Source organism: Hoplias malabaricus, chromosome 6, assembly GCF_029633855.1.
Source record: "Hoplias malabaricus isolate fHopMal1 chromosome 6, fHopMal1.hap1, whole genome shotgun sequence".
Taxonomy (NCBI): Eukaryota; Metazoa; Chordata; class Actinopteri; order Characiformes; family Erythrinidae; genus Hoplias; species Hoplias malabaricus.
In genome coordinates, this window is record NC_089805.1 from 40,878,720 (window position 1) to 40,891,569 (window position 12,850).

General features: G+C 45.4%; 1 protein-coding gene across 3 annotated transcripts in view; it reads left to right on the plus strand.

Moving 5' to 3' along the window:
* adcy2b (adenylate cyclase 2b (brain)) overlaps positions 1 to 12,850 on the plus strand; it is an 82,648-nt gene that overhangs the window by 27,614 nt on the left and 42,184 nt on the right. For all 3 annotated transcript variants that reach the window (XM_066674127.1, XM_066674128.1, XM_066674129.1), the window contains 2 exons: positions 2,268 to 2,429; positions 12,232 to 12,381. In XM_066674127.1, coding sequence (XP_066530224.1) covers positions 2,268 to 2,429; positions 12,232 to 12,381 — 312 coding nt within the window. The remainder of the gene's footprint in view (positions 1 to 2,267; positions 2,430 to 12,231; positions 12,382 to 12,850) is intronic.

Below are 12,850 nucleotides of genomic sequence, written 5' to 3' on the forward strand. Positions count from 1 at the left end.
CCTTACTGAACAGGGACTTCCTCTGTACTTACAGCGTACCTTATTTGTAAAGTATCTGTAAGATATACCCAGTAATAAACACATATTTCTAGTAAATTGCTTTTTACTTACTCAGTACTTATTTTATTTACACCTTATTTAACAGGTACTTACTCTGTACTTACCCAGTACTTAGCGGGCTGTAATTTAAAGTGTTACCCCAATGTCTTTACAAAATTAAATTGAAAGTCACAGAGCTCAGTCATAAACACATGAAAAGAGAACAGATTTTAACCTAGATTTAAAATCTGCTATAAATGGGGCACATGTAACGTCTTCAGGCATTTTTTTTTTCCAGTTGTGTGCAGCATGAGGACTAAATGCTGCTTTTTCCTGCTTGGTTTGAGCTCTGAGCTCCACTAGCTGATCCGAGGTCATAGATCTAAGAGACCTGCTTGGTTTAAATTCTCTAAGTCTGATATATTTTCTAGGCTCTGTGCGTGGATGTTTTGTTTACATTCATATAGCTGCTAGTGAGCAATGAGAGATAAAAGCATATGGATCAGAACACACCTGTGAGATAACCACAGCACAGCTGTAGCTTACTTATTAAGACATAGACATTTCTGTGAAATACGCATGCTGTATTCTGTCAGAGTGAATGATTGTTGCTCTCTATTAAGATAATGATTGCATAGTTTAAAATGGACACCTAAAAGTATCATACCAAAAAACATGTATCTCCATTTTTGTGGATGTTAAGTTTACTACATCATTGGAACACAGCAGCTGTCCTTCACACTCCATGACCACTTCATGATGAATGAACCACAGGAAATGCTATGAAATTAATTGCAATAAAATCTTTTTTTTACATTGACTTCCATTGAAATGTAAGTTTTTTCCTTCACCTGTGGGGTTACTATTTTAAAGATCCATGTTTTTCTTTGGAATTGAAAGAAAGTATGCGTCCATCAGGTGCAAAATTATTATCATCCGACAACCAACTAATTATTACAGTTTAATTACATCTGTTTGTTTTTTGTTTTGTTTTTTTCATTGAATTTAACAGATTAATCTTGTCAGCCTAAATCTCACCCAGTCCAAGAGTCTGGCAATGTTTTTAATCTTCTCCTCTGCTGCTCCTGTCAGCGTGTGAGTAGTGGTCAGAATCAATAACGGAGAACACGGAAGAGTACAGTTTGTGACCAGGACAGAAATCCATTAGGCTTTGTCTTCATCTACCACTCTGTCTGCCATCATCCCTGTTCTTACACAACAAACGCAGCACCTCCGTGATCAATGACAGAAGACAAGAACTGAGATGAGTAGAGCAGCCTCAATATGTAACAGTGTAACACACTCAGTATTAGTACCGTCATAGGGACTTCAGAGAACACACATGATCAATGAATACCATTTATAAAGCAACACTAGTGTTTTTATGAACAGCTTATGCCACTAATCCCAAGAAGTCTCTCCCTTTTTGTGCTGTCTGCTTCTGTATTTTTTCTCCCTTTCGGTTTTTCTACAAATTGTATGACATTTTGTCATCTCTCTCTCTCTCTCTCTCTCTCTTTCTTTCTCTCTCTCTCTCTCTCTCTTTCTTTCTCTCTCTCTCTCTTTCTCTTTCTCTCTCTTTCATTCTCTCTCTTTCTCTCTCTCTCTTTCTATTTCTCTTTCTCTTTCTCTCTCTCTCTCTCTCTCTCTCTCTCTCTCTCTCTCGTGCCACTGAAGCTGTACAGTTTTAAATCTGTTATCTTTACATCTGTTATTTTTTAAAGTCGCACTAAATTGGATTTGTTTGTTAAAATTGAAAAAGTAAAAAAACATTAAATCCAACAAAATGGTGTTATTTTGTAAAGTCACAATGTAAAGCCTCAAATATTCAAAGTGTTCAGCAGCAGAGATCAGACCTTTGCTTAGCCTTTCAGAGTTAGATTAAATAGGAATAGAAATACAGCACAACCCATGTTACAAAATGTTCTTCCACACATTTTCTACAATTACATAACTCCATCAGAAATTTCACAGAAACATGTTGTGTATAAATGCCGTTACAGAGTCTATGATTTTTATATTTATCTATATTATTTGATTATTTTAATGTTGTAATTCTTTTTCACAGGACTTTAGTGCAATCCATAGGAACATTTGTCTGTCACCAATGTCTGTTTTCAATTTTCCTAAAGACTATAGACTGACTATACGCTAGTGCAAGTGGAGTCACCATTTCTCTTTCTTTTTCTCCTTCTCTCTCTCTCTCTCTCTCTCTCTCTCTCTCTCAGGTCTCCTTCTTTCTCTTTATAGTCTTTGTTGTTTACACCATGCTGCCATTCTCGATGCGGGACGCTGTCATCGCCAGCATCCTCACCTCTTCCTCACACACTCTGGTGCTCAGCATCTGTCTCTCCAACACCACGCCCCACGCAGAGCCCCTCGTCTGGCAGGTAAACAAGCACATTCAGATATTTGGTCAAATGATGCCTGGTTGATTTTCTAAGTGAAAATGGGGAAACACGTCCTCTTTGCTGTATGTGTTCATTATTTTTGTTTAATTTTGTCAATCATTCATTCACCGTCTGGGCACCATGCCTGGATGGGGCGTCAGTCCATTGCAAGATATCACACACTCACCAAGTCACTCATACACTCACACCCATGGACACAACTGAACAACTACTCCACCTTCCAGCATATGTGTTTGAATTGTGGGAGGAGGAAACCCACACATACACAGGGAAAACATACCAAACCCCTCACTGACAGTGTTCCGAGGCAGGGCTCGAACACGCAACCCTTTGACCCCGGAGCTGTGTGACAGCGGAACTACCTCTTACCCCACCGCGCCATCAGTGTTCGACCTTGGAGCCTGTTTAACACGTAATATATGAAGTCAATTTCAACCTCTCAGCAGAAACAAACTCATTTATCTTACAAATATAGCTACGTGTCCCCAAACTGTACATGTATAGTGTGTGTTGATGATGCAGGTGTCCCTAGGTGCTTCTATTTTAATAGATAGGACAATAATATAGGCAAGTGTTACCAGCACGTGGCCCTAGAACACTGTTAAAGTTTGTAAATAGGACAGAGCTCGTCCTATAAAAGTCGATCAGAGCTCGGGAGACCGTGTGTGATAATGATGATGATGATGATGATGTCCAGACTGCTGTGGTACGGAAAGGTGGGTGTGTGTTTTTTTTCCTCTGCCTGCTGAGGGACTGTCAGACCAGACGGCTTCCCCTCTTTAATGACACACTTTGTCCAGGCCAGAGCTGAGCAGCTGCCAAAGCTAAATCCTGAAGGATCCCTCACTCAGGCCACTGCTCCATGCCAAACTCCGCTCTACTCCTCTGCAGAGTGACCTGATAAGCCAGCTCTCACTGGAAGCTTGACGGGATGTTTATAATCATCTCTGGATTGTTTAAACACATGTATTTTCCTCTAGTTATTTCTACATAAATAAAGAGCAAACCCCCACTCTCAGATTATCAATCATTCATTCATTCATTATCTGTAACCCTTATCCAATTCAGTGTCGCGGTGGGTCCAGAGCCTACCTGTAATCATTGGGCACAAGGCGGGAATACACCCTGGAGGGGGCACCAGTCCTTCACAGGGCAACACACACACTCACACATTCACTCACACACTCACACCTACGGACACTTTTGAGTCGCCAATCCACCTACCAACGTGTTTTTGGGCTGTGGGAGGAAACCCACACAGACACAGAGATAACACACCACACTCCTCACAGACAGTCACCCGGAGGAAACCCACACAGACACAGGGAGAACACACCACACTCCTCACAGTCACCCGGAGGAAACCCACGCAGACACAGAGAGAACACACCACACTCCTCACAGACAGTCACCCGGAGGAAACCCATGCAGACACAAAGAGAACACACCACACTCCTCACAGACAGTCACCAGGAGGAAACCCACGCAGACACAAAGAGAACACACCACACTCCTCACAGACAGTCACCCAGAGGAAACCCACACAGACACAGAGATAACACACCACACTCCTCACAGACAGTCACCCAGAGGAAACCCACACAGACACAGGGAGAACACACCACACTCCTCACAGACAGTCACCCGGAGGAAACCCACGCAGACACAGAGAGAACACACCACACTCCTCACAGACAGTCACCCGGAGGAAACCCACGCAGACACAAAGAGAACACACCACACTCCTCACAGACAGTCACCCGGAGGAAACCCACACAGACACAGAGAGAACACACCACACTCCTCACAGACAGTCACCCGGAGGAAACCCACGCTGACACAGGGAGAACACACCACACTCCTCACAGACAGTCACCCGGAGGAAACCCACGCAGACACAGAGAGAACACACCACACTCCTCACAGACAGTCACCCGGAGGAAACCCACGCAGACACAAAGAGAACACACCACACTCCTCACAGACAGTCACCCGGAGGAAACCCACGCAGACACAGAGAGAACACACCACACTCCTCACAGACAGTCACCCGGAGGAAACCCACGCAGACACAAAGAGAACACACCACACTCCTCACAGACAGTCACCCAGAGGAAACCCACGCAGACACAGAGAGAACACACCACACAGACAGTCACCCAGAGGAAACCCACGCTGACACAGAGAGAACACACCACACTCCTCACAGACAGTCACCCGGAGGAAACCCACGCAGACACAGAGAGAACACACCAACTCCTCACAGACAGACACCCGGAGCGGGAATCGAACCCGCAACCTCCAGGTCCCTGGAGCTGTGTGACTGCGACATTACCTGCTGCACCACTGTGCCGCCCCAGATTATCAATCGGATTACAGAAATGTACGATATTTGGTTGAAATGGAAAGAAGCAGGATTACTGAGTCAGAAGTAAGTAAATGATGGGGTCCCCTGTGTGAACTGTGAATCTCCAGTGAAGCCTGATACAGTCAGAGTTCAACATTCAGGGTGGCATTTGGTGAGAAGTATCCAGACCATGGACAGCTCAAAGTCCATATGGATTTTTAGTGTGAACTCAGCAGCTGTCCTTCACACTGTGTGAATATTTCATGGTGAACGGACCAATAGAAATGCTCCAAATTTACTTGCCATTAAATCTTTTCTACATTAACTTCCAATGAAATTTAAGGAAGGTTTTCCCTTCTTCTGTAAATGTACTATTTTGGAGATGGATGTAAATAAAAGCCCTGCCCATTAAGACTGAGGCGATGAGGAGCGATAGTCTCCTCTACCTCCTCTACCTATTAGCTGATGTGTGGTGAGTGTACTGGAGCGAATTGGCTGCACACGGATGGTGATTGAGGCGACTCCTAAGAATCCAAAGTGCCTAGGAGACCTAGGCAAGGGCTGTATAAATGTACCTTTCATTCAGTCATTTATTTAGGTGTGTTTCAGCTCGAATGTGGCTTAATTCAGAGCAGCCAGTCAAAACAGAGGTTGTCTACATATAGCCATCTTAAAAATACAGTGACAGAGCCATTAACTGGATCTTAGAAAAGAAAAAACAGAATCTGAAAAAGTGGAAAATAGTAACGGAAAAAAACGACATTTTACTGTAAAAACGCTCTAAAATATTTGATGGGAAAAATAAATACAAGGAAAGTGTAGAAGTTCATCTTCTGTATTCGTTCATGTTCTTTAACCCCTTCACCCTGGCACTGGGTCTGAATCCTACACAGAATCACTGGGCACGAGGCAGGAGTTTGGGATCCTAGATGTATCTGAGCAGGTGCTGTGAGTGTAGAAACGTCCCTGCAGACCTCTTTGCACCAGTCCGTTTAGTGACGAAGTCCAAGCAGTTTTGAAATGTATTGTTTTAACCAGAGGTTAATGGTGGCAGTGGTTACCATGGCGACGCTATGGCAACACGAAAGGCTTGGATGCTGTGGAAAAGCCATGCATTTACTTTCACTGAGCCCTCAAAGAGCGACCCACCCGCTGTTTCCCCATTACGCCCAAGTCACGTGCAGTTTGGACAGTTAGCGCTTTGCCTGTATTCCTTTTTGAACACATCTTTACATCCAGACCTGCCTTAACATTTGAGTAAACACTTTCAGGTACATTTCCTACTGTGCTATATTAGCAAGAAGCTAGCAGGGTCAGGCTTTCTGTAGCCGAGCAGGAGCATCATTAAAGTCGGCCCTTGAGACCTCTCTCCTTTAGACCTTGTCCCCTTTTGTGCTTCCATTGAAAAATGAGCCATTCCTGGATTAGCAGGACTCTTGAGACAAGGCAGAGGACTCTATCCTTCATTTAACTTCACAACACATCTTCGTCTTGTGAAAGTAACTACGCTGAGGCCGTTTTCATGTTTAAATCATGACCTGTTCATCTCCTGCACCTTCTACAGAGTCTCACAGAGGTAACAAGCTGTAGATTATCTACAGTGTTCCAGTTAGGGTTAGGGTTAATGCTGGGTTGCAGAGAAGTGGAACGGTCTTCTCTTGTTGAGTGATGGAGCACCATTTGATATTTTTGTGATGAACAGAAATGGTGGTTTAGATTCAAACTGATCACACATCTGCACTAGTTCCAACATCTAGTGGAAAGAGTGTGTGCATGGGTTCATGTGAATGCTTGACACAGATGAGCACAGACCATAAGTCAGCTATGTGATACCTGCAGTGTGTGTGTGTGTGTGTGTGTTTTCTAATTAAAGCTCTTCACTGGCCTTGATCTGTTGTTAGCCTTTTATGGCTGCTCCTCTGTAATTAAAGGTAGCAGAATGAACAGTGCTCTGAATCTGTGCCCTAATAAACACTGCTGTTCACTGCTGTGGAAGTCCCACATTTCCACATATACTCAGCACTCCACCAGACATTTACACATAGTAAACTATGCAGTAACCCACATATGTGTGCCCCTGAAATACACATGCATTGTTACACATTATTTAACATACTGTGTGTTAGCATGCCTAAAGATGCTCTGTTTGTTTTCATCACACATATAGTCAAATGTCAAAGTCAGACCAGGTTCCTCTGTCAAAGGATTATTAGCTGATATTCTACATGTGTGAATATATTAATGCTTAATGTTAAGGCAATATTATTGATTTTAGACATTGGGAAAATACATGAAATACACGTGGCTTTCCTCCGGGTGACTGTCTGTGAGGAGTGTGGTGTGTTCTCTCTGTGTCTGCGTGGGTTTCCTCCGGGTGACTGTCTGTGAGGAGTGTGGTGTGTTCTCCCTGTGTCTGCGTGGGTTTCCTCCAGGTGACTGTCTGTGAGGAGTGTGGTGTTTTCTCCCTGTGTCTGTGTGGGTTTCCTCCGGGTGACTGTCTGTGTGGAGTGTGGTGTGTTCTCCCTGTGTCTGCGTGGGTTTCCTCCAGGTGACTGTCTGTGAGGAGTGTGGTGTGTTCTCCCTGTGTCTGCGTGGGTTTCCTCCAGGTGACTGTCTGTGAGGAGTGTGGTGTGTTCTCCCTGTGTCTGTGTGGGTTTCATCCGGGTGACTGTCTGTGAGGAGTGTGGTGTGTTCTCCGTGTCTGCGTGGGTTTCCTCCGGGTGACTGTCTGTGAGGAGTGTGGTGTGTTCTCCCTGTGTCTGCGTGGGTTTCCTCCGGGTGACTGTCTGTGTGGAGTGTGGTGTGTTCTCCCTGTGTCTGCGTGGGTTTCCTCCGGGTGACTGTCTGTGTGGAGTGTGGTGTGTTCTCCCTGTGTCTGCGTGGGTTTCCTCTGGGTGACTGTCTGTGAGGAGTGTGGTGTGTTCTCCCTGTGTCTGCGTGGGTTTCCTCTGGGTGACTGTCTGTGAGGAGTGTGGTGTGTTCTCCCTGTGTCTGCGTGGGTTTCCTCCAGGTGACTGTCTGTGAGGAGTGTGGTGTTTTCTCCCTGTGTCTGTGTGGGTTTCCTCCGGGTGACTGTCTGTGTGGAGTGTGGTGTGTTCTCCCTGTGTCTGCGTGGGTTTCCTCCAGGTGACTGTCTGTGAGGAGTGTGGTGTGTTCTCCCTGTGTCTGCGTGGGTTTCCTCCAGGTGACTGTCTGTGAGGAGTGTGGTGTGTTCTCCCTGTGTCTGTGTGGGTTTCCTCCGGGTGCCTGTCTGTGAGGAGTGTGGTGTGTTCTCCCTGTGTCTGCGTGGGTTTCCTCCGGGTGACTGTCTGTGAGGAGTGTGGTGTGTTCTCCCTGTGTCTGTGTGGGTTTCCTCCGGGTGACTGTCTGTGAGGAGTGTGGTGTGTTCTCCCTGTGTCTGCGTGGGTTTCCTCCGGGTGACTGTCTGTGAGGAGTGTGGTGTGTTCTCCCTGTGTCTGCGTGGGTTTCCTCCGGGTGACTGTCTGTGTGGAGTGTGGTGTGTTCTCCCTGTGTCTGCGTGGGTTTCCTCCGGGTGACTGTCTGTGTGGAGTGTGGTGTGTTCTCCCTGTGTCTGCGTGGGTTTCCTCCGGGTGACTGTCTGTGTGGAGTGTGGTGTGTTCTCCCTGTGTCTGCGTGGGTTTCCTCTGGGTGACTGTCTGTGAGGAGTGTGGTGTGTTCTCCCTGTGTCTGCGTGGGTTTCCTCTGGGTGACTGTCTGTGAGGAGTGTGGTGTGTTCTCCCTGTGTCTGCGTGGGTTTCCTCCAGGTGACTGTCTGTGAGGAGTGTGGTGTTTTCTCCCTGTGTCTGTGTGGGTTTCCTCCGGGTGACTGTCTGTGTGGAGTGTGGTGTGTTCTCCCTGTGTCTGCGTGGGTTTCCTCCAGGTGACTGTCTGTGAGGAGTGTGGTGTGTTCTCCCTGTGTCTGCGTGGGTTTCCTCCAGGTGACTGTCTGTGAGGAGTGTGGTGTGTTCTCCCTGTGTCTGTGTGGGTTTCCTCCAGGTGCCTGTCTGTGAGGAGTGTGGTGTGTTCTCCCTGTGTCTGCGTGGGTTTCCTCCGGGTGACTGTCTGTGAGGAGTGTGGTGTGTTCTCCCTGTGTCTGTGTGGGTTTCCTCCGGGTGACTGTCTGTGAGGAGTGTGGTGTGTTCTCCCTGTGTCTGCGTGGGTTTCCTCCGGGTGACTGTCTGTGAGGAGTGTGGTGTGTTCTCCCTGTGTCTGTGTGGGTTTCCTCCGGGTGACTGTCTGTGAGGAGTGTGGTGTGTTCTCCCTGTGTCTGTGTGGGTTTCCTCCGGGTGACTGTCTGTGAGGAGTGTGGTGTGTTCTCCCTGTGTCTGCGTGGGTTTCCTCCAGGTGACTGTCTGTGAGTAGTGTGGTGTGTTATCCCTGTGTCTGTGTGGGTTTCCTCCGGGTGACTGTCTGTGAGGAGTGTGGTGTGTTCTCCTTGTGTCTGCGTGGGTTTCCTCTGGGTGACTGTCTGTGAGGAGTGTGGTGTGTTCTCCCTGTGTTCGCGTGGGTTTCCTCCGGGTGACTGTCTGTGATGTGTGTGGTGTGTTCTCCCTGTGTCTGCATAGGTTTCCTCCGGGTGACTGTCTGTGAGGAGTGTGGTGTGTTCTCCCTGTGTCTGTGTGGGTTTCCTCCAGGTGACTGTCTGTGAGGAGTGTGGTATGTTCTCCCTCTCTGCGTGGGTTTCCTCCAGGTGACTGTCTGTGAGGAGTGTGGTTTGTTCTGCTTGTGTCTGCGTGGGTTTCCTCCAGATGCTCCGGTTTCCTCCCACAGTCCAAAAACAAATTGGCAACTCAAAAGTGTCCAAAGGTGTGAGTGTGTTAGTGAATACTGGCACCCCCTCCAAGGCACAGAGTGATTCCAGGTAGGCTCCGGACCCACTGCGACCCTGAACTGGATAAGCGGTTACAGACTATGAATGAAGACATTATAAGAGAGTGAAAAAATTGCATAACAATTTTTTTCTGCAGTCTCATGTGTCATGTTTTGAATGAGTTTGAATACCTCTGCTGCAGAGTACGTGCTCACTTATATTCACAAAACACACATTTATCAGGGCTATGGAACCTTTCACAACATGTGCTTATACTTACATTGTTGAGGATTGTGTGGTTGTGACACACAGGACTTTTGTACAGTTTCAAGCATAACTTTTTCTTCAGAACAGGTGCATCACATCCTGAAATAGAAAATTAGAGGAGAAGAGAAAGAGAAGAAGCAGATGATGATGGAGAGAGAGAGAAAGAGTTGTTACAGGAACAGCAAAGTGAAACATTAAACAGCATCTCTGTAGAATCCCTGCTGAGTGTCTAAAGTCCAAATCAGCTGCCCCTGAAAGGCAAAACATAGCTTTCCCAGGTGGGTGCTGGATAAAATAAGAGCTTCTCGCTGACTGTGTGTTCTTAATTGATGAAGAGCACAGTGTAATTGCCTCTGCTGGACCAGTTTAATCTGCTAATAATGGCCGTCTGGAAAATATTGGTGGGAGGTTTGGGGGCTAATTAAAATGACTGACAGATTTAGCACATCTACACAGGCTGGGAGAATCTTTACTGTGTGCGGTTCGTACACTCAGTGAAGCACAGAGGCTTCCTTACACTTTCCTACTGTACATCTGTTGCATCACTAACATGGTTTAATTTGTGGTTAATATTTTGGACAGTGCCTTCATTACCGCTGCTTTTGGAGAAAATGCTGCTCTTTGCTGCTCATTAAGCCTCACCACGTTATGTGCTGTTAGCTTTTCAGATGAAGAACACACTGGATATCACAGACGCTCACAGACAGGGCCGGAGTGGACACTGCACACAATGTCATTTGTGGACATACCTTTTCAAATTTGGTTTGGTAGAAGTTTGCAGTTATTTTCACTTATTTTATTCAGTTATTTTCTCACAAATGCTCCCAAACAACTGTGGTAATGGATGTAGCCTTTGATCTCAGCAGCGAGTCTGTTTTATCCACTTGTCACAAGCATCCTGCCACTAGATACATGCGGATGACACTGCCACTCTGTGTTTTTTTACACTCTACTCTTTAGAAAAATGTTTGCAGAGCACATCTCACATTTGTTGTGCAATATGAAACTAAATGTCAGCAAAGAATAGAAATATGGGGTCCAGGTGGGTCCGGAGCCTACCCAGAATCTTTGGACGCGAGGCAGGGCAAGTTTGTTTATAGAGCACCTTTCATACAAGAGCAATTCATTGTGCTTTACAGAAAAAAAGAGTTAATTTAAAAGCAAGAATAAAAGTCCATTAAAACAATTGTAATGATTCAAACAATTTAAAATGATACGATAAAAGAAAGGAACTAAAGTGCCGTTACAGAATAAAAAGTGCAGAGTGTTTTAAACCGAGCTGTAGCTGCTCAAACAGGAATTTTTTCAGTCTTGATTTAAAAGTGTATAAAGTCAGGGCTCTTCTAATGTTCTCAGTCTGGTTCCATTTAAGAGCGGCGCCGGAGCTAAACGCTGCTGACGTCCAGCTAAGAGACCATCACAGTAATCAATCAATGCTAGAAATAAAAGCATGGACAAGTTTCTCCAGGTCTGGTTTAGTCAGAAAATCTCTAATTTTACTGATGTTCTTAAGACGGTAAAATGCTGATCTAGTAACCGCTTTAACATGACACTAAAACTGAGATCTGAGTCCATTAATACACCAAGGTTGCGAGCCAGTTCTTTAGATTTGAGGGCTCTCGAGTCCAGATACGCAGCCAATCTGTGTCTCATTGCTGACCTCAAATAGAATAATTTCCCTTTTAACTTTATTCAGCTGCAGAAAGTTGTGTCCCATCCAGTTAGTGATGTGTTTAAGGCACTTGCTTAATGAGTCAACTGGACCCGAATCATTTGGGGACAGGGCCATGTAAATCTGAGTATCATCTGCACAGCTGTGATAGGACAGACTGTAGAATCTGGCCAAGAGGAAGCATGTATAAATTAAATAAAAGTGGACCATGAATAGAACCCTGGGGGACACCACAGGTCACTGGCATGTTCTCTGAAATATTATTTTCTATTTCTACAAAGTAGTTCCTGCCTCCCAGGTATGGAACCAAGCACTTTAGGGAATTTGTCCTAATCTGCTGTTTAAGGACAGGAACACACCCTGAAGGGGGCGCCAGTCCTTCACAGGGCAATACACACTCACACATTCACTCACACGCTTACACCTACGGACACTTTTGAGTAGTCAATCCACCTACCAACATGTGTTTTTGGACTGTGGGAGGAAACCAGAGCACCCAGAGGAAACCCACGCAGACACGAGGAGAACATGGAGTCTGATTGCATAACATACATTTTTTATTTTAGAGTAGAAACACATTCCCATACTTTCTTATAATTCCTGAACAGAATTATCTCTCGGTCATCTCAGCATTTCTTGCTCGCTGAGGTTTTCTCTCATTCCGTGTGTGTGTGTGTGTGTTCAGATTCTAGCCAACATCATCATCTTTATCTGTGGGAACATGGCGGGAGCTTATCACAAGCACCTGATGGAGCTGGCTCTCAGACAGACCTACCATGACACCTGCAACTGCATCAAGTCACCAATCAAACTGGAATTTGAGAAGCGTCAGCAGGTAAGAGAACACGAAACTCTTCTTTTCTGCAGTGGTCTGTACGTTCACAAATGACTGAACATACTTGGCCACCCCTAGATGTGTGTATTTCATGAGGTATCTCGGGGTGTAATCATTACTTGATTAACATTTAATTAAACATATACATAATTCATTAAGTTTCCCCTCGTTGATGAGCGACTGTGATCAGTTAACATTTTGCATGATAATCATTTGCCGATTTCAGATTCTCCCACTGCTCTCTCTTTTACATGAAGAAACAGAGCCTGGTACACACACTAGTTTAAATGGCACATCTTTTACAAGACTTCCAGCCATTTACTTTTACGTTTTTCTAAACCTCAGACTTTGAACTATACACATTGGTTCAATGTGAAATTATTCTTTGTAGAGAACCTTACAGACTCAGATATCTCTACAGCGATAGAAACCAGGGTCACAGGGTTGTGTCTAAAACACAAACACAGCC